At 40.5% G+C, this 27,931-nt stretch overlaps 1 protein-coding gene across 6 annotated transcripts in view; it reads left to right on the top strand.

Annotated features, from left to right (window-relative positions):
• Positions 1-27,931, top strand: part of RAPGEF2 (Rap guanine nucleotide exchange factor 2) — a 364,888-nt gene that overhangs the window by 234,209 nt on the left and 102,748 nt on the right. For 4 of the 6 annotated variants that reach the window (XM_088475296.1, XM_088475299.1, XM_088475297.1 and 1 more), the window contains 3 exons: positions 7,120-7,195; positions 8,913-9,080; positions 11,490-11,507. In XM_088475296.1, coding sequence (XP_088331422.1) covers positions 7,120-7,195; positions 8,913-9,080; positions 11,490-11,507 — 262 coding nt within the window. The remainder of the gene's footprint in view (positions 1-7,119; positions 7,196-8,912; positions 9,081-11,489; positions 11,508-27,931) is intronic. The other 2 variants (XM_088475300.1, XM_088475298.1) reach the window with 1 other exon arrangement.

Raw genomic sequence — 27,931 nt, 5'->3', positions numbered from 1 at the left:
TTTACATGTTTGCTTTATTTTAGGTGACTGCAGTGATTTTAAGTTGTCTGCAACAAGTTTCTAGAATTTGTATTTCCAAATGGATTGCCCATTTCGGGAGGCAATCGGGAAGCCGACTGCCTAAATACCGGCAGCCGGCTTCCCGACTGTCTTATCCCGGCATGGGTGATATAGACGCCCGCATTTCCCCGACGCCTGGAGACCGGAGACGATCGTAGTGATGCCGGGTCCCGCGAGCGGACAGCCGCGGGGGGGGAGGAGGGTTAGGTTTAGGGCTCCCGGGGGGGACTTAGGGTTAGGCACCCCCCCGGGAGGGTTAGGGTTAGGCTAGGGGGAGGGAGGGTTAGGGTTAGGCACCCCCGGGGGGGGCTTAGGGTTAGGCACCCCCCCAGGGGACTTAGGTTTAGGCAGCGGGGAAGGGGGTGATTAGGGTTAGGCACTTGGGGGGGAAGTTAGGGTTAGGGGGGTTAGGTTAGTGGATACTTGCCTATCCACGATCTGGATTTCCAGCGCTGTCGGGCTTCCGCTGTGTCGCACTCTGCTTCTGTCGGGCTGCCGCTGACTGGAATCGAACCGCTGGCCATGCGGCCGACGGTATTTCATACCAATTCCCCCATTTCTATGACATAACAGGTCAGCCAGAACTAGGACATCAGGATCTATTAAAGATCCAGGAAGCATGCATTTATTGTCCTACATGACTCCATATCAGTTCTTGGTTATATTGGCAAACTGGCACCTAGAATTTCTCCAGCTCTGGCTCCAGGGGAATGTATGGATGTTGCGCTTGAAGTGGGCTCTTTGATTTTAGTGAAGCACTCTTTATTTGTGTGATTTCCTGTTCTTGTTGCCTTCACGCACTCCAACTACTACCACCACCAATAGGCTGTTGCGTCGCTGACATTGATAGTGGAATTATAGCCATATAACCATTTACTTGGCCAGAGTGAAAGCAAATTATTTGTGTACTTTGCATTGAATATTTCTTTGGCTCGTCGATTGTCTGATCCTGTCCATTACAAAATTGCCATTTGTATGCCATTTTTTTAGTCTGATATATTGGTGTAAAATTGCTGACCCGTTTCTTTTTAAAGTGCTATAACAGTTCTGTCATTTGTCTTGCTCCGTAGACAGCACTGACCTGATTTATCACGCTAAGGGGTCTGTTTACTAAGCAGTGTTAGGAGACAGAGTGAAAAGTGATAAGGTGCCAGCCAATCAGCTCCCAGCTGTCATTTTTCAAACACGAGATGACAGTTGGGAGCTGATTGGCTGGCACCTTATCACTTTCTTATCACTTTTCACTTGGTCTCCTAACACTGCTTAGTAACTAGACCCCTATATGTTTTTGTTCCAGTAATCAGCTTTCCCTGATAATCTAGAACTGTTGTGTTATGGGTGGGCTGCAATAAAGTGTGTGTGTGTGTGTGTGTTATGTGCTTTCTGATCACATTTTGTTGATTTAGAGGAGCTATTGGTTAGCGCTAAATTTTGTTCTGTGTTGAATAGCATTAAAATATGAGAATCATCAATCTGTGCAAAAACTGAGTGTTATAGTGTTTATCACTGTGTATGACTAATATTTGGTTAAAATATAGATTTTTCCAATGTGTGTTTTAGTACAGGAGATAAAGCAACGTATCTGGCCTTTTGTCGAGAAATGCCTCTTTGGTTACATTGGATAAAGGATGCCTTGGGTCTGTCTGGCCAACTCCTTCCCACTTCAAACTCCATTTTGTGTAGTCTTTTATGAAGCAGTTTTCTTTGTGAAGGACTCTAAGCTGATGCGGTCAGGCTATAGTCAGTGTTGTGGAAGGACTGCACTGAAAGATGCAAGACCGGAACCTGTTGCTGGGGTTTCCAAACAGTATCTGCAAAAAGCTAATTTGCACGTTACAATCCTAAACCAAATACAAGCACGTTCCTTGGGCAAATAATGTCTTCATTACAGATAGTATAAAAATTTATGATCATAACATTAGGTTGTTTTTAATAGAACTTAATTGATTGTATAAAATAAAATCCCTAATAAAATGTGTAATAAGGGACTGTTCTCTCTCCACCCTTGCAAAAAAAAAATAAGTTAAAGTAGCAATTGTGTGAATCAAAATTTGTAGCGGCAAAGGACAACATTTTGTCTATTCTCACAGAAAAAATAAAAATAAATGGCTCTGTGCTTCTGTAAAACATATATATGCTGCACATCATATGAACACTCATCATGTTTAGCATCTGGCTGTGCACAAGCTCCATAGAAGGATTTACTTCCCACTGAACTTTGCCTAGAGTGAGAACAAAGTCCTTAGCAGTGTAGAAATAGTAGTAGAACTAAAGGTTAACTTCCTGAATGTGGCATTTGGTATTATTTCATGTGAGCTTTTTTGTTAGTGATAGTCGTTATTAAGTTGATAATTGTCTCACACAGTGGTGGACGCACACAGAGTAGTAATGTCACCAAGGTTCTCTCCAAATACTGTGCCATAAATGCTTGCTTCTTCTATATAATGACCCATCACCCTGAAAATAATTGATTTTTCAATACACCCCAACCAAAAAAATAAAATAAAAAATGTGCTACTAATCTGTATACTACACATGAAAACGGAATGTAGTTGAAATCAGTCTGTCAGTTAGAATCCTTACTCCACTTCACTGACCGCTGGCACTCCGATGGTAAGTAGTGGAGTTAGAGGGAGGGTTAGGCACTAGGGTGGAGGATAGGTTTAGGGTGTGGGGTAGGGTTAGGATACTTACTGACAAGTGTCTGTATTCTAACCCTGTTGGGATGCCGGCGTTGGGATTCTGAGCTTCGGGTTCCCAAACGCCGGTATCTCGTACCCAACCCATGAAAACGGCTTAGCTGTGAACTTGCGAAGTCTAGATAACTACTGAGATATAATGGCTCTCAAGGAATTATTTGCTTTCAACATAAGCTTTCGATTTAGACCAAACACACACACAAAATTAGTTTAGGAGATTAGTTTATAAAAGGAAAATCTTAATCACCTCAAACTGCACATTTATAATAGTAATTGTAATAGTGATTATTTCCATTCCAATGGCAGTATCAGATGAGACCTGAGTGATGTATTTTATTACTGGACGTCTTACAACATTGAGACCAGTAGATAATAATCTGAGAGCACATTGAAATTCCAAGGGGTTTTTTTGCATTCTATCACAGTGATTTTCTTGTTCTATTACCAACAGAATTGCTTCGAAGATCTGAATCCTGGTGCTTTGTATTGTGTGCATAGAGTTTACTGTTATGAAGTGTAGCTTTGTTTTTCTTTTAAACATTTGGGTATTTACATAGTCAATTGAAATTATTTTATAATGTACATTGTATCATGGGTAACGGTGTGCATAAAGGAATGATGACCCAAAAAGGGGGGGGGCGGGGTTGGGGGCGGTGACTCTCCTCTATTGCACTAAATTGAATTCCCGCATAGTTGGTACATAGTACAGTGCTTTATAGGTGAATCTTTACCAGCAGTAGTTTGACGTCACAAGGGGTCTGTAGCATTTTACAAAGTATATAAAGTGTAGCTTATTCATATAGCGGTTTTGTGGTTTTCTATATTAAGCCATTTTATTTTAGTGTAAGGGGGTAATCAATTGAACGCAATGTCGAATAGCGTCAGGTCTGCATTGCGCCTGGCACTTAAGCTGGTCGATGCTGTTTATCGCTCCTAACGCCAGGGGTTTAGTTGCGCTAAACTGCATTCTCCAACTTAATTGCCGGGCTCTATGCTGTTAGCGCACGTGGTAAGCCCACAACTAGCATCGATGCACTAGCTTAGTCAGATTCCTGCTCACAGCACAGGAGGGAGTGAGCAGAAATCTTCTAGTCGCGGGTTGAGAGCACAGCCAAGTGAATAGCTCCCGGCACTCATTCTCAACGCTGTTCAACATCACATTCAACTGCATTCCCCCTTATATGTAATTGTAGAGGTGTTCTTGTGTATGTTTGTGGAGCACAGATAAATGTGTATTTATGTACATTACACAGTTATGTAGCTATGTACTGTATATGATACATTATTGTTTACCTCTTATGAGTTTGTGTTTTGTTAGGGAGTAAAATCTATATATCATTTCCTTTTTAGTTGAAACGATCTTGAGGACATCTGCTGTCCAGTATACATACTACTGAATTATATGAACAATTATATGTCCTAAAGATCATCAAAGGTTTTTAAATGAACTATGTTGGACCGCTTATGTACACACTACAAAGTGTACACCATAATTTCTCATTGTTTCCCGACAAACGTTGTGCAGCAGGCCAGATCAGATGAGCAGATCCAACAAGTTTTTAAACCATATCGGCCCTGAGCAGCCAAAAATGGCTTCTTTACAGACCAATTCTTGCATAGTTTGTTTTTGACTTACAAATCTGGTGAAGGCATGTTATCGTCATAGTAATGAGAATGATTTATTGCTTCATTAGGGCCACATGTCATTATTCTGTGACATTGGTAAATTCTGAGCATTAGCAAACCCACTCCATAGAATTGGTCCCTTTAGTTCCCCCATCAATGACCAGAGCAGCAGTGCAACATGAAAACGAACGGGGACGTCCATTAAGTGGATTCTAAGGAATAACACCACAAATATTACAGGTTGAGTCTCCGATATCCAAATATTCCAAAATACGGAATTTTTTTTAGCATGACAGACAGTGACACCTTTGCTTTTTGATGATACCATGTACACAGACTTTGTTTAGGCACAAAATTATTAAAAATAAAGTATAAAATTACATTCAGGCTTTGTGTATAAGGTGTATATGAAACATAAATGAATTTCATGTACACTACCGTTCAAAAGTTTGGGGTCACCAAGACAATTTCGTGTTTTACATGAAAACTGACTTTTATTTATCAAATTAGTTGCAAAATGAATTTAAACATAGTGAAGACATTGGCAAGGTTAGAAATAATAATTTTGTCCTTCAAACTTTTGCTTTAGTCAAAGAATGCTCCTTTTGCAGCAATTACAGCATTGCAGACCTTTGGCATTCTAGCTGTTAATTTGTTGAGGTAATCTGAAGAAATTTCACCCCACGCTTCCTGAAGCACCTCCCACAAGTTGGATTGGCTTGATGGGCACTTCTTGCGTACCATATGGTCAAGCTGCTCCCACAACAGCTCAATGGGGTTGATTGAGATCTGGTGACTGCGCTGGCCACTCCATTACTGACAGAATACCAGCTGCCTGCTTCTTCCCTAAATAGTTCTTGCATAATTTGGAGGTGTGCTTTGGGTCATTGTCCTGTTAGAGGAGGAAATTGGCTCCAATCAAGCACTGTCTACAGGGTATGGCATTGCAAAATGTAGTGATGGCCTTCCTTGTTCAAAATCCCTTTTACCTTGTACAAATCTCCCACTTACCGTCACCAAAGCAGCCCCAGACCATCACATTACATCCACCATGCTTGACAGATGGCGTCAGGCACTCTTCCACCATCTTTTCACTTGTTCTGCATCTCACAAATGTTCTTCTGTGTGATCCAAACACCTCAAACTTCGATTTGTCTGTCCATAACACTTTTTTCTAATCTTCCTCTGCCTGTTTTCTTTTGCCCATATTAATCTTTTCCTTTTATTGGCCAGTCTCAGATATGGCTTTTTCTTTGCCACTCTGCCTAGAAGGCCAGCATCCCAGAGTCACCTCTTCACTGTAGACGGTGACACTGGCGTTTTGCGGGTACCATTTAATAAAGCTGCCAGTTGAGGACTTGTAAGGCGTCTATTTCTCAAACTAGAGACTCTAATGTACTTGTCTTCTTGCACAGTTGTGCATCGGGGCCTCCCACTTCTATTTCTAATCTGGTTAGAGCCTGATTGTGCTGTTCTCTGAACGGAGTAGTACACACCGTTGTAGGAAATGTTCAGTTATAGGCAAATTCTCGTATGGAATAGCCTTCATTTCTAAGAATAAGAATAAACTGTCGAGTTTCATTTGAAAGTTCTCTTTTTCTGGCCATTTGGAGAGTATAATTGAACCCACAAATGTGATGCTCCATATACTCAACTAGCTCAAAGGAAGGCCAGTTTTATAGCTTCTCTAACGAGCAAACCCTTTTTCAGCTGTGCTAACATACTTGCACAAGAGTTTTCAGGGGTTTTCTAATCATCCATTAGTCTTCTAATGCGCTTAGCAAACACAATGTACAATAAGAACACTGGAGTGATGTTGCTGGAAATGGGCCTCTATACACACGTTTGCAGCTAGTATAGTCATTTACCACATTAACAATGTATAGAGTGGATTTCTGATCAATGTTATCTTTATTGAAAAATAACTATGTGCTTTTCTTTCAAAAATAAGGACATTTCTAAGTGACCCCAAACTTTTGAACGGTAATGTATGTACGCAAACATTGTTTGAGCCACAAAATTATTGGAAATATTGTATACAATTTTCCTTCAGGCTGTGTGTAGATAAAACATAAAGCATTATGTGTTTAGATTTGGGTCCCATTCCAAAGATATTTCATTATGGTATGCAAATATTCCAAAATACAGAACATTCCGATATCCAAAATAACCCTGGTCCCAAGCATTTTGGATATGGAAGACTCAACCTGTATCTAAGCCATCTAGCTGACAGATTAAGAAACCATTAAAGCACCCAATCGGTATGGTTTCTGATTGAGGGAAATTACATTGTTTAGTTCACTACATCTGTACAGGTTAAGTAAAGCAGTGTTTGAAATCTGTGTATTTTAGAAAATAGAATATGTATTTTCTCATTCGTTGTCCTTTTTGGAGAATGTGTGATCTTACTGGCACTTTACCAGTAAGACCATGAGTGTTAAGAACAAACATCTGTCTATAAACCTTTTCTATGGGAACAATTTGTTTATGCACCACTATGCTAGCCGCGTAATGGCCGAAGAGCATGTGAACAGGAACCATAATTGCAACTGCGCCTTTGGTATTCTTTGACCTTGCAGTTACCAGTGACGCTTCTCACATATTGTGTACAGATATTGTACTATATTTATTACTGATCCATATGGCCTTAGTTGTGTAGGAATAGATTGTGCATGACTTTAAAGTCCTGCAGAGATTTGAACTCAATGTTGTCCTTTGTTTGGTATATCCACAGTTTTGGCAAGAGATCTGCAGGAAGCTTCAGGCGTGGCTGTGAATGCATTGTGTTGGAATCCTCCGAAATGATTGTGGTAAGTCTGCTGTATGGTTCTCATACTGTGCTCTCTGTGTTGCTGTTCAGTTGCAGACATGCTGTTTTTATTTCAGTAAATCTAGGATGTGAGCACTGTATTACTACACAGAAATGGGTGTAGGCTGCAGCCTAGTGTGAGAATGTTGGCATTCCAGAAGGAATAGTCAGGCCACTTCCTTCCTGAGGGCAAAACATTCACAATGCACTGTAGTGCATATAATATCACTATAAGCAAATGATAGAATTTCAAAACTGTTGTGATAACCCATTCAGAGGCACAAAGAAATAACCTAGACTCAATACTTCCCCTGTAAGCACCATATAATAGCATTCATTTATATGGTATAAATGTGTAATAGTGTAAATATACACTATAATGAACAAATTTTATTTTTTTGTAGCTGAAAATACTTGTGTCTGTGTAAATATAAAGCTTTTAACACATGTATAATGGATCTAAAAAATTTTGACAGTCTTCTGGTTGGCATTTGCTATAAAGTTTTGCTAGTATAGGTCTAAGTAACAAAAGAGTGGAGTCTAATGGTGCATACACACGGTCAGATTTTCTGTCAGATTTGAACGATAGATTTAAAAAAATCTTTCAATCATTCATATCTGACAAAATCTGACGTGAGCCTGCAACGTTGAATGATATCTGACATTGTCTGTGGTTTGCAGTCAGATTTGGTCGATTTCATTCATTTTAATACTGTCTGAAATCGTTGGTAAAAATCGTTAAACCATTCATCGTTCATCTGACCGTGTATATGCACCATAATGGTGCACACACATGGTAAAATCGTTCATCTGACAGATCTGACCAATGATTTGCACGATTTTACCAACGATTTGAATGATTGAACAATTTCAGACAGTATTAAAATGAATGAAATCGTCAAAATCTGACTGCAAACACAGACAATGACAGTTATCGATATCTGACATGCCGGAACGCGCATCGTTCATCTTTGCAGACCCACATGTCAGATTTTCTTTCAGATATGAACGATTTTTAAAATAGTTCTCGTTCATATCTGGCAACAAATCTGACCGTGTGTGCACTATTAGGGTTACTTTTTACATTTAGGGGCAGATTCAGTAACCTCTGGAGGGTAGGAGCAGAAAACAGTGTTAAAGTTGTCTCAAGGTTGCTTGCTGGTCTTTAATTACCCAGCGAAGAGAACCAGCAGGTAGTTGAGTCTACCCCTTAGTGCAGTGGTTCTCAAACTCCGGACCCCACACAGTACACGTTTTCCAGGTCACCTAGCTGGGAACAGGTGTATTTATTACTCACTGACCCATTTAAAAGATCCACAGGTGGAGCGAATTATTTCACTAGTGATTCTGTGAGGAGACCTGCAAAACATGCACTGTTTGGGGTCCTGAGGACCGAGTTTGAGAACCTTTGCCTTAGTGTATAACTTCCTGAACTACTTGGTATTTATTCCCTCTCTTCTTGCATATTGCAGAACATGGAAACATTGCAGTTATACGGAGAGGGTCTACATCAAGTTCCTGGAACAGTTATACAATGGGCATAGACAGTGTCTATCTAAAGTCTTATGGCCTCCTATGTAACACAAATATGCTGATTTACTGTTCCAAAAGGCCTAGTGAAATACACTGAATGGCTTTCTACCTCTACAGATTGAGCTTTGAATGTCCTCCATTTGCTAACTGTATGAACATTTTTAATATATGGTTCTTTTTTGAAGGTGGACTATATGGATGAAAATGAAGAGTATTTCCAGCGTCAAGCATCTCATCGGCAGTCTCGCCGGAGATTCAGAAAGATCAACCAGAAAGGAGAGCGACAAACCATCATTGATACTGTGGATTCTTATCCAGTTGGAAAACCTCCGCTACCGAGAGGCTATCACACAGTGAGTGACAACATACGGGTATTACTGAATTATTACTTGTCAGATTCTGGGGCTTTGTCTGATGACATTCAGAAAGATGTAGCCTTGGTGCAATTACCCTTAAAAGCTCAGTGTGCATACAATATATGGAACATCACTAAACTGATGATAGATGATTTATCCCATCCCACTAGAATGATTATTTAAAGAGATGGGCCTCACGAGCACAATGAACCCCATAACCCTTGGTTCAGATTTGTACCTTTAACTGGAGAGCCCATCTTCTGAATGTGTTCTACTTCTATCTAGACCTGTGCATCCCCCGTCCTTTTCCGCAATGATTTGCTGCACATTTAATTTTACAAAAATAACACAAAAAATCTGTGAACATAGCTCCTGTATCGCTTGTTTTTCTGCTGGCAATCGGCTAATAAGTAGGGAAGATTTCTCTAGTGGGGTATTTTCTGTGTGTACAGTCACAGTATGTGAGGTATTTTTGTCAGTAAGAGCACAAATTGGTTTATCTAGGTGTGCGACTACGTATTAATTCCCCAAATTCTTTATTATGGTATTGATATTATTAATCAAAACCATGTTGTGCATTTTTTTTTTTCCAACTAAGTTCAAATGCTTGTACATAGAAAATGCAGCAGCTTCAGGTTTTCAACTGTTGACTTTTAAAAACTGCATGATTTCAAGGACATTATAGGCTTATTATCTTGTAGGGTATTTGAATGCATTCAGTGGCTCATTTTACTTTTTGTTCTGTGTGTTTTTTTTGGTTAATCCTATTCTGTAGTCCGTTTATGGTATGAAGAGAATTTAAGACTGCTCATTATAGCAACTATTGTTATATCCAGCTGCTGCTCTGGTTTCCTTTTGTAGTATTTAGAAGTATTGGTAAGAAAGGACCATTGAAAGCTATTTTGGGTCACACAGGGTAGTGGATGCATTGTATACTATTGTTTTTAAACCCCCCCCCACCCTGCTTCCCCCATTGCATTCTACTCCATTTGTAGTCTTATCCACCACATCGCACTGTTTAACCTCTGAAGATTCTCGCCCTGTATGAGAACCATTGCCATATTAAACCAGTCATTAAAACTGGGTGCACACCGATACAATCACATTTTCGATGCAATGTTACAATCAACTTCATTTTCGTTGGCAAGTCCCAACCACAGTGCCAATATGCGCGTCCACACCTATACAATCTTCGCATTGTGCCTATAATTTAAATTGAGGATATCTGGGAAATTTAGCATACACTAAATTCTGAAGCTAACACCTAATTACTTGTTAGTAGAATGTCCTTTTTCGTTTAAAATTGTGAAAATTCAGCAACTGTGACGATGGTGCCCAGAAAATTATCAGGCAACATCGTCACAATTTTATTTTTTCAATTATTGAAATTTATGGCTGCTATTCAGCAATATTTTTTTGCAGGAACAGCGGCTGCGGTAACACGCTGTCCCTGTGATGTTACAGAAGGCATTGTTATTGGTTTCCGAAAACAATATTCTCTGTTTCTGCTCAGTCATGCAATCGGGAGCAGTCTCCGGCCCTACTTTGAGGTGACCGCTGAGTGGTAAGTTCAACTACAGCCTGACCCAATTGATTGACATGTGTACACAGGCTTTATATTAGTCTATATACATGTATATTTATGTGCTTTTATATTTAAAATGTGTGTGTATATATACATTTTACATATAATAGCACATAAATATTAATATATACAGACCTATATAAAGCCTGTGCTCACATGTCAATCAATTTAGGCAGATTTGACAGGCTCTAGAGTGACTTACCTGTCGGCGGTCACTGCAAAGTAGGGACGGAGACTGGTCGGTGTTACATGATGCTGCAGGGACTTATGGGAAAATTTCCATCTATCACTGCAGTTTTTGGGTATTTTAATTTATTTTCTTCATATAATGCCATTCTGAGATGGCGTTATATAAAGTAAAGATTTATTCAGTAATTTAGCGCTTTTTGCTTTACTGAATAGCAAAAAGCATTAAAGCACTGTAGAGATCAATGGCTGATCCCTACAGTGCGGTACACGGCGAGATGAAAAATAATGGAGAAGATAATTGCGTTATCTTCTCCATTAACCCATTGCTGCATAGTGGATTTACATAAAAAATGCAGAAATTATCGTTTCCGCATATTTTTATGTAAAAAGATCATTGCTGAATAGACCCCTGGGTGAGAATCTGAAGGGCTAATCTGAAAGTGCTGGTATGACTTGCCGGATATGGTGTTACTGCTGCATGACTCTCTACATGAGAATGGGCGGGAAAGTTTTCTCATTAATTTGTCCCTTTCTACATCATCTTCTTCTGATGGGATGTGTAACAGCATGTTTAGTAACCTTCATCTTTTCCTTTCCTTTTCCTATGGCATTCATTTCATTTTGGCTCACAGGAATGCACTAAACCTCAGGTATTGTAACTGTTACATGTGTTGTCATGAAACAATTTGCTTTTCTGTCCCATCTCCTTCTATAACCACATTATGTCATGATTGCCTGTGTGCGCCAGGCTCAGTTACATCAATGGGGCTGCAGCACGTTACAGTTTAAAACAGATGTACAAATTTCAGCATTTTGCCACTGAGCTGTGACTTCCATGTGGCTCAGTCATCCGTCTGATGAAGTATAAAGACTGTAAAGTAGAAGCATTGACACATACGTGGCATTGTTTCATGTGCTGTGAAGACAGTTTGACAATTGTGATCAATTGATCCGCCAATATATCTTGTGCGCGTCAGCCGGTGTGTAGCAGCAATATGTCTGTGAACGACGTCGTTCAGACATATCGCGTCGGCTGTGCTACACAGACGACTTTACCGTACGCTTGCAGCAGAGGCCGCGGGGAGGGAAACAAGAGTGGGGACAGTCATCCCAAACCCCCAAAAAGTGGCATATAAGATAGCCGAACAGTGTAGAAGGCTGTTAGTGGCCATAAGCAAAGTAGTTGAGGCAGTTAAATTGTGTCAAATGGTTGCGTTTTGCAACTTTTACAAATAGAAAAATGATTGCCAGTAAGTGTGTTTTTTTATTTTCACAAATAAGTGTCTACAGTATTTTTGGGTACATTAAAGTTGGAACACTAGCAACTCCAATCTCCACATTTCAAACCCCCTTACTCATCAATATAACATATAACAGATTGACATACTGCAGGTAAGAAATACAGCTTATTTTACTTGTGCCCCATAGAGCTTATCCTTACAGTAATTCCCAGAAGTACGAGGATCCAGAGGGAGTTTATGGCTACTTGATTCGGCCCTATGAGTCAGTTGTTCCAATACAGTTATGTTCTCACTTGTGTTGTGGTAGTGATTTTTTTTTAATGCTGTTTGTGTAGTTTCAACTGTACTTAAATGTGACAAAAATCACACAAATAAAACAATCTCTAAACTGCACGTAAAAAAGCATTACGTACACCAGTGGTTATGTTAACGCTTTCTCTGCGATACTGGTTGTCTGGCTCATGCTATGTACATACTATACAATAATTTGGTCAATATCGGCAGATCGGTACGATAATTGTTTGCAGAAACGTTACCCGATAAGCGACTTCAAACCCTTCTGCAACGGTCGGATTGGGAGGTTGCATCTGAGCTGCATAAAATTTTAGATGCCTGGCCTCCCACTTTCCATAGTAGAAAATATACACTGAGCTAAAAATAGCTGTGTGTGTGTGTACCGGGTACACACTGATCAAATAAACTCTAGTCCTTGGAGCGATTCTCTGATGTGTAGAGTGATCTGCGCAGTGTGGGCCTGATTCAGAGAATTGTACGTAAATCCGATATCTCCAATGTTTAATGACCTGCGCATGTGCAGATCTAGTCCTGTGACATCCGCAGTGCACCAAAAGCCATGGCTTGATTGACCTGCTGCTGGCATTTAGGGGCGACGCCAGGGAGCGTTCCAGAAAACGTGGGTCACTGAGGGTTACTCAGGTGTCCGATGTTCACCCAGTTGATCTGATCGGACGCAGCAGCGGATCAAAGAATCAGTCAGAGGTAGTCTTTTTACCTAAGGAGGCATTTGAATAATTTTGCACAGCCGCAAAGTACGAAGACGCAGCGGCAGCAAAATTAGCATACATCTCTGAATCCGGCACTGTGTACCAGGCTGCAGGCATGCGGTTGTTTGGCCACACAGTGGCTCAATACTCCAAATTGTTGGACATCTCTCGTTAAAAATCAGTGAGTCATCGGTAGATTGTAGTTATCCATGGTGTAGTTGTTTCTGAACAAGCACTTTACTGCTCTTTTCTTCCAGTGTGTTTGTTTCATGTTCCTTCTTTCCTTTTCACTGGGTATTGGTTTTCACAGTTCCATACCATTAAAGCCTCATTACCAGCCCAGGGGTTGTTGTGTGCAGCCACCTTTCCCAGTTCTCATTGGTTCATCTCATAGGTAATAATGAAAACTTGGTACATGCATCCCTATGTTAAAGTGGTGAATTTAAATGTTTTGCTTAATGCGGCTTTAATATGAGTGATTTAGATCTGAATTCCTGAGATCTTGCTAGGCCCAAAAGTAATGTTATTTAGTTTCTAGACTCTTCTAGAGAGTGCTGAGTGTCTCTGGAAATCTTTACAATAAATGTTATGCATACTAGTAATGTAAGTAGCCTTGCTTGCTTTTTATTAAAATGTGTTTACAGATTCACTATATACTATATAAAATTCAGAATGTAACATTGTCACCGTAAACTGTCGTTGACCTGGCGGTCAAAATCCCTACACCGGCATCCTGTCGGTAGGTATCCTAACCCTCCCCCCCTCCCCAACCCCCCTTCACCTAGTGCCGAAACCTAACCCTTCCCCCTAACCCCGCTACTTACCTTCGGGAGGCCGGCGATCGGGAGGCTAGCGCCGGGATTCTGACAGGTGTTGGGATTCTGGCACTGGTACTCTAAGCTCAGGCATTCCATGTGCCAGGATATTGACCGTATTCCTATTTGAGGAATACTTGTAAACTGTCCCCTCTAAAACCCACTGTTATTGTAATAGCCCTTACAAAGTTCATTTGGGATTTTCAGAAAGTTAAATTAATTCACTTAACTGCTACTCTCCCACTGCATTCCCTATACAAAACAAAAACATTAAATTAATATAAATGTTTTCATTGTAACAGGCAAATAGCATGTAAATATGTACTTAATACTGACACACACATTACAAAATCTTGTCTCTTGCTGACAATTAGCTGTCTGCCATTATGGTGTTCTCAGAATGCAGTGATCTTTGCTGTGTGTAAGGAAAATACCATGGGCACATTTTCTCTTCTGTTCTCTATCTTATCACCGAAAGTTTGCTGTAATAGACATAACGTATAGGACAGTTTGATTATTACCTCAACCATGTGTTTGAGGGCGTGATAAAAATATGGTAGTGTTCGTTAACATTTTTTTTATTCTTGTTCTGTTTGCGTAAATTGTGCTGTTGGTAAATTCAACCTGCTTTATATTTATATATACATATTTATATAGTGGTATGTCAACACCAATATGTTGACATGTGGTTTTTTTTTTTGCTTCTTCTAGCCCACGGATGGGGAACCTCAGGCCCGGGGGCTGTATAAGGTCCGCGGAATCATTTGGTCTGGCCCTCCAAAGCTTTTTTTTTCTGCTAGCCTCATCTAGATAGCAGGGTGCCTAGAATGGCAATCTGCAGCCAGAATCTATCCAGCAGTTGCGTCTGGAGCATCCTTAGGATGGTCATACTGCTGCCCTTAATCACCGGTGATTGTTGCCCCGCCCCAGTGTGACGTCACATGGAGGGGGCATGGCCTGCACCAGACCCGCAAATACTGTTATATATTTTTATTATTATGATGACCTTCGGGAGAAAAAAGGTTCCCCACCCCTGTTCTAGCCCAACCCTAAACCTAAAAACCATGATAAAAACCTGTTGTTGAAATTTCAGTGTCTGCATTCTGAATGTGTCATCTTTTCAACCCTATCGACCTATATGCATGTCGACATATTGCTTGTCAAAACCGCTGAAACTGTAACGTAGCGTTTCACATGCAGATGCACCCTCAGTAGCACACAGAACATATGCAGAATGCCTATCTTTTTAATCAGCAGAAGCTGCTTGTGCATCCTATTCGCATCGCTGTGCGAAGAAGACACATTTGAAGGTAAAAAGTTGCATGAAAAGACGCTCGGCGCTACGGAGTCACACTGCTCTCACGCGTGACTTGTAGCGCATGGAGCTAAGATATAAGTGGACACATCTGTAATATAGGGCCTGATTCAGCAGAGGACACTAATGCGAGTGCAGCTGCTATTTCGCACAGAATGCAGCTGCGAAAATATGCCAATGCTTGCCAAAGCGCAGCCGGCATAAAGACGTCCAATTGTCGCTCTTCTGCATAAACATCCGTACCATCGACGCACATCAGCCAGACACACAGCATGTACATCAAGTCTGACCAGCTGCAAACACTGCAAGTCTCCTCGCACGCACACACACAGCTATCAAGGTGCATATACAATCACAGTGGCTAATTTATGCACGCCCATGAAACTGCGTTCAACAGACAGAAGTCTGCGGTTTTTTTTTTTTTTTTAGTTTGACAGCGGGCTTGAGAAATATTAGTACTTGTTATATAACTAGAACCCTAGCATTCAGTAGACCTGTGGGAATGATAACACTAAAGCAGTCATTTTTATAGAAGTCACAGCGATCAGTGTATAACCTTATTGATTTATTAATTTCATACATTTTTGCTCCTCTCAACACAGCAATATTATACACTTGGGCCAGTAGTGACTTGCCATACTATGGCAGAATGTTACGTACTTCACTTTCATTTTACATTCAGAAGCTACTATTCCATGTTGTCATCCATTCAGGCTGCCCAACAAAGTATATTCACCTTCTGCATCATTACACCTTTATCTGAAATATCTGTAGTTCTAATATGCTCCAGACATTTTCATGTATGTTATGGTGTCTCTTTCTCGTAGCTTAGTTCTGTAAGGCACCTCGTGGTGTTGTGAGCCATAGAGTAAAATGCAATAAAGCATAGAGTGGCAAGTAATACACACAGATACATCTCTCCATAAAAACAATACAAATAAAAGTATCAAGCAGTGTTAAGAATGGAGAAGTTGCCCAAAGTATCCAATCAGGTAATGTTCTTGGTAAATGCTAGTTAAAAGCTAATTGGTTAGCGCCATGGGCAACTTCTCCACTTGCATGTATCCATTCTTTAAGAGGCTTGATAAAGCTTCCCCATAACTCCACATATAGGAATATTTACTAAATTGCGGGTTTTTAGAAGTGGATATGTTGCCTATAGCAACCAATCAGATTCTACTTAACATTTATCTAGCACCTTCTAGAAGATAATAGCTAGAATCTGGTTGCTGTGGGCAACATCTCCACTTCTAAAAACCCGTTCTTTAGTAAATATACCCCATGGACTCAGTGCAGGCAGAATGCTTAGTTACATTACCTTCTGATTCAAGGCCTGCATACTTCTAGCTAGGTTACAACAGCCGAAACAGCAGAAGTAAATTAATCTCCAGTTTCATGCTGTGTCTATACTTACCATACCTTTTTGGTTTTTAGTCTGACTTTCACGTCTCTGACACCAGCCACCAATGGGCAATCACTCTCTAATCCACTTGTTTTCTGATACAGACCTATGCATCCCCTGGCCTCCCTACTTGTTAAACTAATTGCAGAAGAGCTACTTACAACCAGTGTAGCAAAATTAACTCCCTCTAGTGCCTCTCCGTTGGGTAGTGTACAGCCATGGCCAAAAGTTTTGAGAATGACACAAGTATTGGTTTTCACAGTCTGCTGCTTCATTTTTTATGACGCCAATTTGCATATACTCCAGAATGTCATGAAGAGTGATCAGATGAATTGCAATTAATTGTAAAGTCCCTCTTTGCCATGACAATGAACTTAATCCCAAAAAAAACATTTCCACTGCATTTCAGCCCTGCCACAAAAGGACCAGCTAACATCATGTCAGTGATGCTCTCTTTAACACAGGTAAGTGTTGACAAGGACAAGGCTGGAGATCACTCTTTCATGCTGATTGAGTTAGAACAACAGACTGGAAGCTTTAAAAGGAGGGTGGAGCTTGAAATCATTGTTCTTCCCCTGTTAACCATGGTTACCTGCAAGGAAACACGTGCAGTTATCATTGCTTTGCACAAAAAGGGCTTCACAGACAATGATATTGCTGCTAGTAAGATTGCACCTAAATCAACCATTTATCGCATCTTCAAGGAGAGAAGTTCAATAGTTGTGAAGAAGGCTTCAGGGTGCCCAAGGACGTCCAACAAGCGCCAGGACCGTCTCCTAAAGTTGATTCAGCTGCGGAATCTGGGCACCACTAGTGCAGAACTTGCTCAGGAATGGCAGCAGGCAGGTGTGAGTGAATCTTCATGCACAGTGAGGTGAAGACTTTTGGAGGATGGCCTGGGGTCAAGAAGGTCAGCAAAGAAGCCACTTCTCTCCAGGAAAAACATCAGGGACAGACTAATATTCTGCAAAAGGTACAGGGATTGGACTGCTGAGGACTGGGGTAAAGTTGTTTTCTCTGATGAATACCCTTTCAGATTGTTTGGGGCATCTGGAAAAACGCTTGTCCTGAGAAGGAAAGGTGAGCGCTACCATCAGTCCTGTGTCATGCCAACAGTAAAGCATCCTGAGACCATTCATGTGTGGGGTTGCTTCTCAGCCAAGGGAGTGGCTCACTCACAATTTTGCCTAAGAACAAAGCCGTGAATAAGGAATGGTACCAAAACATCTCCCAACCATCCAAGAACAGTTTGGTGATGAACAATGCCTTTTTCAGTATGATGGAGCACCTAGCCATAAGGCAAAAGTGATAACCAAGTGGCTAGGGGAACAAAAAATCAAAATTTTGGGTCCATGGCCAGGAAACTCCCCAGACTTTAATCCCATTGAGAACTTGTGGTCAATCCTCAAGAGGCAAATGGACAAACAAAAACCACAAATTCTGACAAACTCCAAGCATTTATTAGGCAAGAATGGTCCGGCCATCAGTCAGTATGTGGCTCAGAAGTTGATTGACAGCATGCCAGGGCGAATTGCAGAGGTCTTGAAGAAGAAGGGTCAAAACTGCAAATATTGACTCTTTGCATAAACTTAAGGTAATTGTCAATAAAAGCCTTTGACGCATATGAAATGCTTGTAATTTTACTTCAGTATACCGTAGTAACATCTGACAAAAAAGTCTAAAACCACTGAAGCAGCAAACTATGTGAAAACCAATACTTGTGTCATTCTCAAAACCTATGGCAATAGCTGTAGTATACTGTATAATGGCCTCTCTCTTTGGGCCTTTTATGTGCTGTGATTTCAGCATGTATTGGCAAACTCTCCTACATTTATTCTGAAGTATTTTTTGTTGGTGGAATTCCACTTCCATGTTATAGCCTAGATCATCTATGTTTACATTTTAATATTAACAAACTTTGGTTGCTCATTGTGTGTAATATTTTACCTCTGATTGTTTCTTTGCACATGAAATAGCTGAAATGGTGGAGTCCCTTTTGCTATTACACTGGTTGGAACCTGCATCATTTGTGTACTGGGGGTTAAAGGAGGGTTGTTTAACTTCTAGTTGTATCACTGTGGAGAGAGTTTGTTTAGTAAATGTAATAAGTTAATGTGTCCGCTGAGTTCTCCTACCACCGAGCCACCGCAGAGACTCTTTTCAGAGAGACTGGGATTAAGAGCGTTCTTTTTATTTGACAAATCATTCAGCTCTGCAGTGAATTAATAGCTGTGTGATTCCTGGCTGGGTGCGGCACGTTAGACAGCATAGGTTGCCATGCGAACACTGTACTGCAGGCTCTACACTAAAATATCCAAGGAAAATTAACCTAGTTTGATGTAGGAAGTACCATTAAAACACAACCAAAAATGTATACTATCACAGCTATGGTCATTTGAATAAGGAAGCTTATGTGGATTTAAATCGCCCATCTAGAGCAAAATTAAATGTAGCTATTGCTTAAAAGAAGCATTTGTTGTCTTGTAAGCAAACCTTAATAAACCGACCATAGACACAAACAATTTTTTTATTGGAATTAATGTTTTTTTTATATAATTTTCAAGTCCTTATGTAATTGTAATATAGGAAACCATATTAATGCTTTCCTAAAATAATGATATTTGGGTTGCGGGAATGTAAAGGCAGACCATTCCTTAGTTAGTGTTACTACATAGCAGGTACATTTTTTGATAGGCATAATGCGCTTAGTCTTTTTGGTGGATTTGAAACATTGATATTATTCCCAACTGCCAAGTTACATTAGTACATAGGTACTGCACAAGACACATACTTTTTTTTTGTATATAATAATGAGGGGCGGAATTCAATTGTTTTAGTGCGACCGATCTGCCATCTAAAGTGACGGGATATCGCAGGGCTCTATTAAATTGATGCCAGTTATCACGCTGATCGTGCCCATAGAGGTCTGGCTTAACCGTGTAAAACAGCTAAACTCGATTAAAGTGCTGGGCGCGATGGTGAAAGTGCCATTTGGGCATCCAAACAGCACTTTTTGCGCATTTCAGCTCACCACCCCCGGGGGCTGCGAGCTGAAATGCCGGCGCTGGCAGCTGGTCGTGCTCGGCAGGAGCCACAATTGAATAGCTCCGTTGGGGAGGTACGCTGATGGCAAAAAGAATTTAATTGCGCCCCTTATCATATATTGCTAATTCAATCTCCCACTTTAAAGGTCTGCTAGAGCTCTGCTGCCTATAGGGATATAACAGTTTAGACAATTTTTTTTGTAATAACTGTTCACGAAAGAGTTTATTTTTGTAGTAAAATGGGGAAAGGTTTCTGCAGCAAAATCACTTAATATGGAAAAGATATTACTCAATTTTGATGACTTTTAATGTAAAAAAAAAAATTAAAGTGTTAATTATCAGTCTTTAGGATGTGGACAGTATTTTACGCTTTGAAATCAACATTTGTGAATTTGACTTTAAATTCTAACAATTTGAGTGAATTGGCAGGAAATCTTTTGGCCATATTCACCAATGATGGCAGTGACAGAAAAGCTATTTGTCAAATTGTGCCAATTGGAATATAAAGCATATAAAGCATTCCTTTCACAGCTCTTGAAGATGGCAAAGGCTGTATTTCTGTTAGGAAATACTCTTATGCATGACTGTGATTTTTAGACCATTCAAAGTGTTGCAACAGTGTAACATGTGATCTGGTAGCAAAATCATTGTTTTTCTGAAATAAGACTTGAGTATAGCTGAGAGATGTCGTTAGAGTGACGTATGGCTCATTTTAGGATTGCCAAAATCACATTTAATTATTCCCTTTTTGTTTCACAGCTTGTTTCTCACAATACTACGGTACGGGGCCTAATTGCAGGATATATCTCCTACTCTGTCCATGGTAGCCCGTAGAAAATTGCTTTTGGCATAAGTTTCAATAGCAACCTTACTCTTTACTTTTCTAGAGCTCCACAGCACATTCATCTCACCACAGCCAGTGTGTAGCCTTATACAATAGTGAACTTTTATCATTATTGAAAATATATAATAGTAAACTTAAATCCTTATTGAAAAGATACAATTGTATCGTTCTTAATGGAAAAGTTATTATTATTCTTCTTGAAAAGCAAGCAGCTAGAGACCTCTGGATTGCCTTCAATCTCCCTGAGATGCATACTGATGCTTTACATTAAAGCCTATTTCCATCAAAAATGATTAATGCCCCATTATGCCCTCAATTGTTTGTTCCTTGTTCAAACCCCATTTTGTTCCCCACCTATTTGTAATGATATTCTTTTTTTTTTTTTTTTTTTACTAATACAACAAAGGACCTTCCCGATTTCATTAACTGCGTGTGCCGCCTGTGAAAAACATGTTGCAGATTTTTCTCTTTCACCCTTAAACCGCTTTCATGGCTGCGTTAAACCATTTTATCTTGCTGACATATTCCTGGACTCATTTAGTATAAGTAACATTTTAAGAATGATTTGCAAAGCTCTAGAGATTGTACGAACCACAAAGTTCCACTTATTTTGAGCATCACTGTTAGTGACAGGTAGAGATTTGAATATGAACATTGACGACCGGTATAAATGTTGGCTTATGTCACAGCAACATATTCGTGTGTGGTCATGTCCAAGCAATCGGCATGCACCAAAATGTGCTCTTGTGTTGCTAGCTTTAACTATATGTGCTTGTTCAACTACTTGGCATAACTACGGTTGAGTCCATGGAGATTTTCCATAAAAGACTATAATTTTGTACTTATCCTTTGCACGTCGCATCTGCTCCCATCACGGCGTCCATGTTTTTCAATCCTGCTTATAACCATGACTGGAGGGTTGTTAAGGTATTTCATCACCAGTGTAGCCTGGCCCAAATGCATATTTTGTCACTATAATATATTCAATGTAACAATTGTAGGAAGAAAGGTTGCTTTAATGACTCAAAAAAACAAGGTGTGTATGATTACGGGCTGATTCACTTTTCATAGGAAATTTATATTCTGTGGGTTTGCTAATTTTTATTCCCTGGAGTACGATTATTAGTCTTCATAACCGTTATCTAGTCTCATGTTTGTCATTTTTTTTTTTTTAAATCGCATCTGCAGTTGTGAATTCCTTGATTAAGTATGTATGATAAATACAGTTTAGTTAACTTGCAGTGCTATTTCAGAAAATAATGCATTGTGCAATGTATAAATGATGTATCCGTCATGACAAAGCGCTTTGCAGGTATACTGGCTGTTCTCAGGGAATGAGAAGGTGCTGTAATTAGGGCATTTGTGCAGAAAGTCATGTGGATCAGCTGTGAATAGTATGCAGCAGCAGTCTCTGGCTCTGTTGCTAGAAGTCTATTTTTACAGGTTGCATCATCGTTGCTGCAGAGCACAGAAGTCTTCAGGGAATTGCTGTTCTTTTCACTTGTCTTGAAAAGAAATCTTCATTTGATGTCATAATTGCTGCCCACGAGTTTGATTTCAAAATGAAAGACCATGTCAGAGCTTTAGAGAAATGTTTCCTTTTCTCCAATACCCAATTTTTGAAATAGACCCTACTTGAAAACCCCTTTTAGTTCTGAAATGCATTCTTTCCTTCATGTTGGGGAAACAAGTGTGGTGGTTTTCACGAAAACATATTTACACTAAAGGTGCGTACACACTGGGCGTTAGAGGAACTACTGTACGATTATTACATTGTAATCGTACAATCGTTCATCTTCCTGTGCAGTGGGATAATGTGCGTACACTGAACGATATGTCATTTAGTGCAGGCACACTCCCTCATCCCTGAACACGCCCAACCTGTCGTTATCGGCAGAATTACCAGCATGTTCAGGCGATGATTGTTGTCGAAAACGACCAGCGGGAGCGCACATCTCTGGTTGTTTTTAACATTATACTACACGATTACTGAACGATTAATTAGCGATTGAACAATTGCGATGTCGTAATCGCTCATTTTAATCGCCCAGTGTGTACGCACCTTAAGACCCATCAACATTTTGTACATTTAACACTTTAGTGGGAGAGAGAGACTGCTAGTCTGCTTTACATAATGTATACAATAAAGCATCTCAGTAATATGGTAATTATCCTGCTTACACAGCTTATAATATTGAAGGAAGTGAGTATTTATGATCACTCTGGGCAATAGTGGACAACTGACTACCATATGAGGGGTGACTGGCAGCCATATTGGATGGGGTGTTTCCTGCCATCTTGGTGCCTGATGTCACATTTACACACACACTCTTGTTAGTCTGTGATTTGGTGCTGTGGTTCCTCTGGGATCATTACCACTTGTTAAGTCATTAATAATAGTGTTGCCCGTCACTGATCTAAGCCGTGCTTATTTTCCACATAAATCCAGTAATAGTGTTTCAGACATTTATTTTAATCCTAAACAATTGTATTTGTGCTCATAAGTGGTAAATGCCTTATTTTATCATTTTTATTTGGAGGCTATTTACTTTCTAAAGAATTTATTTTTTTTCATTTGAAGATTTCCTTGCAAAAAAATAAATTAAGTAAATAAAAGAAATAAAAAAAAATACTTAATTGCTCTAGCGCTTGTATGTCTGAATCAGTTTTTCACTTATGTTGACAATTATATGTACAAGAGGCCTATTCAGTACATACACCCCATAGGTTTACTCCATATAAATCAACAATATCTTGCATCCATAGGAAAAGCTCGTTTTCACACTTATCTGTGTGTGTTGTGATGCTCATCTTGGATAGTATACCACTGCCTAGTGCTGTACAGGTCATATGAGGTGCTCAGTGTTATTGTTCCTGATCATTGGACACATTGGATCATTGGTCCTATTGTATCTGATGTTGAGAGCCTCAGCAGTGTCGAGATTTATCGTTCCAGGTCAGCTGGAGTGCCACAAGTAGCCAAAGTATGCTGTATGTGTGCAAGGCTTTATGCAGCTATATTTCTCAAGCTATAATGAAAGGGTAACACTTTCTAACACATTGTTTCCACATCACTGTGTAATGTACCTTGTTGTAATGTATATTTGCTATATAGATGGGTGGGTGCTGGGATGGCTGACTTGAATGGATTTTCTTGCTTTAAAAATGATGTAACTTGCATTTAAGTATTTGTGTGGGTGCTGGCCTTGCATTTATATCTCTGCACAACCCATTTATTGCAACACACTTGGTCTAAAGGGGCCTATCCATTAACCGACTTTTTGAACCGACCAAAACCAGGAGGTTTTGGATGCATTGTTCACAAAGTCGTGTAATGGATAGCCGGCAAGGACCAGCGATGCGTGTGCACGCTGGATCCTTGCCGACCCCGACTATCTGCCGAACATGCTGGTCAACCTGACGATGCTCGTCAGGTTCCACATGTTAGCAGATAAGGAGGTTGGTCTCCTGCACTGAATGACGTTCAGTGCGGGCAGCGCACCCAGCGACCTGCAGGACTGAACGCTAGACGTTCAGTTTTTCAGGTCGCGTAATGGATAGACCCCTTTAGAGAAGAGAACTGCAGTACAGAATGGAAATTCTAAGACTTATTTGGAGGAAGCCTCCTTTGTCACCCCCCTCTCTCACCCCCTCTCGACATCCTTTAAAGTTTTAAGTCCTAGGATGGGTGTATAGAACATTCACTTAAAGCATAGTGTTCCCTTTGTTCCTTGCTATACAGGAACTATAGTGTCTGTGCACTAAGCCTTGGAGAGAGAGAAAGTGGATGGAGATAAAGTACCACCCAATCAGCTCCTGTCACTTTACAGGCTGTGTTTGAAAAACGACAGGAGCTGATTGTTTGGTACTTTTTTCTTTCTCCACTTTTTATCTCTTTCCAAGGCTTAGTATATAGACCCCTATATAACTTGGTGCCTATCTCAACACAATTTGTGAATAGAAAGCTTTAAACTTACAGAAATGGTGTTTTCCATTCATGACTGCATTTGCTAATTACTTGTGATGATTGGAAAATAGGTATATATGAAAACTGGATGAAAGTTTGGCTGTATAAACCCAGATTTTAATGATTTGTGCCATGTCCTTATTTTTCAGTAATGACCAGCAGCATATTAAATTCCTTTCTGTATAGATTTAGAGCAGGGGTGGGGAACCTCCGGCCCATGGGCCGTATACGGCCCGCAAGGTGAAATCATCCGGGCCGGCTGTCAGCGGCAGCAGCAGAATCAGCATAGTGTAGCGGCTGTCAGTGGCGGCAGGTAGCGCAGCGGGAGAGCGGGGAAGTCAGAATTGTCATCGGCGACAGGTAGCGCAGCGGGGGGGAGGGGATGTGAGGATTGTCATTGGCGGCTGGTAGCCAATGACAGCCCTGACACACCCCTTCCCCCCTCTGCGCTATCAGCGGCAGCAGGTAGCACAGCGGGGGGAGGGTATGTGTGTCAGGGCTGTCATCGGCTATCAGCGGCGGGAGGTAGCGCAGCTGTGCAGGGTGTCAGGGCTGTCATCGGGCGGATTAGTGCAGGGGCTCTCTCCCTATCAGCAGCGGCAGGTAGCACGGGGGGGGGGGGAGATCAGGGTGTCAGGGCTGTCATAGAGTGGCATGCAGGGCTCTCTCCCCATCAGTGGCGACATGCAGGCAGCGCACAAGGGGGGGGGGGGGAAATCAGGGCTGTCATATGGCTGCCATGAGCTGGTTAGTGCAGGGGCATACAGGGTTTCACCCTAACAGCATGGGCAAGCAGGCAGTGGTGGCACAGCAGGGGGTGTGTACAGTCAGTGCTGTCATCAGGCTGGTTAGGACTGAGAGGACCCCAGGGCTGCCTTATCAATCTGCCTGTCACACATCCATAGGGACTGCCCCTCCAGACTCTGCCTGGCAACATACCAAAGAGAAGCACTTCCTTACAGCCATCGCATTAAGGATGAGTTAATAACGTTTTTAACCAAATATAGGAGGCAAATTTTAAGTTAATAATTTTGTATGGCCCCTGAATGATTTTCTAAAAATCAAAATGGCCCTTGGCAGAAAAAAGGTTCCCCACCCCTGATCTAGAGCAAATGTGCCTTTAGGGGTATATTTACATAGCAGCTATAATTTGATTGGTTGCTATTTTCTAGAAGGTGCTAGTTAAATGTTAAGTATAATCTGATTGGTTACTATGAGCAACATCTCCATTTCTAAAAACTCTCACTTAAAGTAAATATACCCCTTATTCTCTGTACTACTCGAGCTCACTCGCACCTATCTGCTGTTCAGCTGCTAAGATTGCCTGAATATTTTCTTTTTTTCCATAATAGTTTTTATTGAAAATTTAGTATAGAAAAATAAATGAGGATACAGAATGAAAAAAAGGGGAAAAGGGGGAAGCCAGACATATCGCATAGCACAAAACAAAACAAAATATCATTGGTCAGCTTACAAACATTTGATTCATAGACAAAAAAGAGAACTTTTAATACACATAAAAGTAATTAGAAACAGGATACTAAAGGAATGATGAGTAGAACTACCCCGAATCTGAATGAGGAGAGCAGAGAACACCTAAATCAACAGGAACCCTATAAATAGTGGAATGACCTTGTTTTTCCCTATATTCTCCCCACTGAAACCATTTCATATGGATGGAGTTAGCAGAGGAGGAATATTTGCTATCCAATGTTTCAAAAACAAAGTGCTTATGAACCTTGTTTTCTATCATTGTGATGTTGGGCAAGTTAGCAGACTTCCACCCCTGAGCAATTGCAGCCTTAGTAGCTATTAAAATATGTCCCATGATGTATCTCTCACCACAGGATAATGTCCCAGGATAAAAATGAAATAAAGCAGTTAGGGGCTCCGCAGGAATGGTTGTTCCAACTATATTACTTATCATGGAAAAACCGCATTCCATAGGGGTCGAAGCAGGGGACATGACCAGAAAACATGGAGAATGTCTCCAACCAAGCTACAGTTTCGCCAACAATATTGGGAGGCAGAGGGCCAGATTTTATGTTGCCTCTCAGGTGTAAAATATGCTCTCTGAAGTAGCTTGTAATACATTTCTGAATGATTAATACATTTGGATACTGTAAAACCAGAACAAAAAATAATATTCCAATCATCTTCAGAAAGATCTACAGCTAAATCTCTCTCCCATTTGATCTGGCATGGTAATTTCCCCTTTTTATTTATTCTTATCTGACACTGATACCACCAAGAGATACCTCCTTTATGATTAGGAGATTGGAAACGAAGCAACAGCAACGCTGGGAAGGCAGGTTTCTTAATTGGAGAAGGGAGGTGGCTTTGCAACCAATGTCTCAACTGTAAGTATTTATAAAAGTCCTGCTTCATTAGTCCAAATTGAGTTTGAAGAAACACAAATGGGGCAAGACCATTTTCTGTAAATACGTCACTCAGGGAAGAAAGGCCCGCCCCAACCCATGAACCTAAATACAAATCTGGAATCAAATTAGCTATCGATTGGAGAGACAGATTAGGAGAAGGCAAGGAAATTTCTTCATCTAAGGAAACATATGCATGCCAGCACATTATTGTAGTCCAAACTGCTTTACAAAATCCCGGTCTGAATGAAATTTCAGAGGGGGGCAACCAGAATAAATCAGAAAGAGGGAAGGGACGCATAAATTCCCTTTCAATAAGTACCCAATGTTTGGGGCAGTCAATTATGAACCAATCTCTGGCCTGACTAAGAATACAAGCTGAATGATAGCGTTCCAAGTCTGGGAAGGCTACTCCTCCAGCCGCTTTGGAGAGGGTGAGAGTGCTTCTTGCTATTTTGGGTCTATTACCTTTCCAGATATATTTAGTAATTATTTGATAAAATTTATTACATATAGATTTAGATAGGGGTCTAGGGATAGTACGAAATAAGTACATAAGTTTCGGGAGGAGCACCATTTTTGCAGCCGCAATCCGTCCCAGCCAGGATACCTCATGTAGCATCCATTCCTTAGTTAACGTTTCATAGGCTTTCAATAATGGCCCAAAATTACATTCAATGAGATCATGATCTCTAGCTAAATGCACTCCCAGGTATTTAAGTGACTTAGATTTCCATATATATCTGTAGGTCTCCTTCAACTTTTCCAAAAGTGCATTCGAAATGTTAAAGGGAAGGGCCTCTGTCTTAGTGGTGTTTAGTTTGTAATATGACACTGCTGTATATTGATCTAAAACAGCATGTAGTGCTGGAAGAGATTCTTCTGGATGAAGTAAACATAATAAAATATCGTCTGCAAATAAACTTATCTTATGGGAGGAGCCCCCAAGAAAAGGGCCGTGTATGCTATTTAGGGATCTAATCGTCTCAGCCAGAGGCTCAATGGCAAGCGCAAAGATGAGTGGCGAAAGGGGACATCCCTGATGTGTGCCGTTTGATATGTCA

Source organism: Taudactylus pleione, unplaced genomic scaffold (assembly GCF_031769625.1).
Source record: "Taudactylus pleione unplaced genomic scaffold, aTauple2 ptg000170l, whole genome shotgun sequence".
In the NCBI taxonomy this organism is placed as follows: Eukaryota; Metazoa; Chordata; class Amphibia; order Anura; family Myobatrachidae; genus Taudactylus; species Taudactylus pleione.
This window is presented reverse-complemented; position numbering and strand designations above follow the sequence as displayed.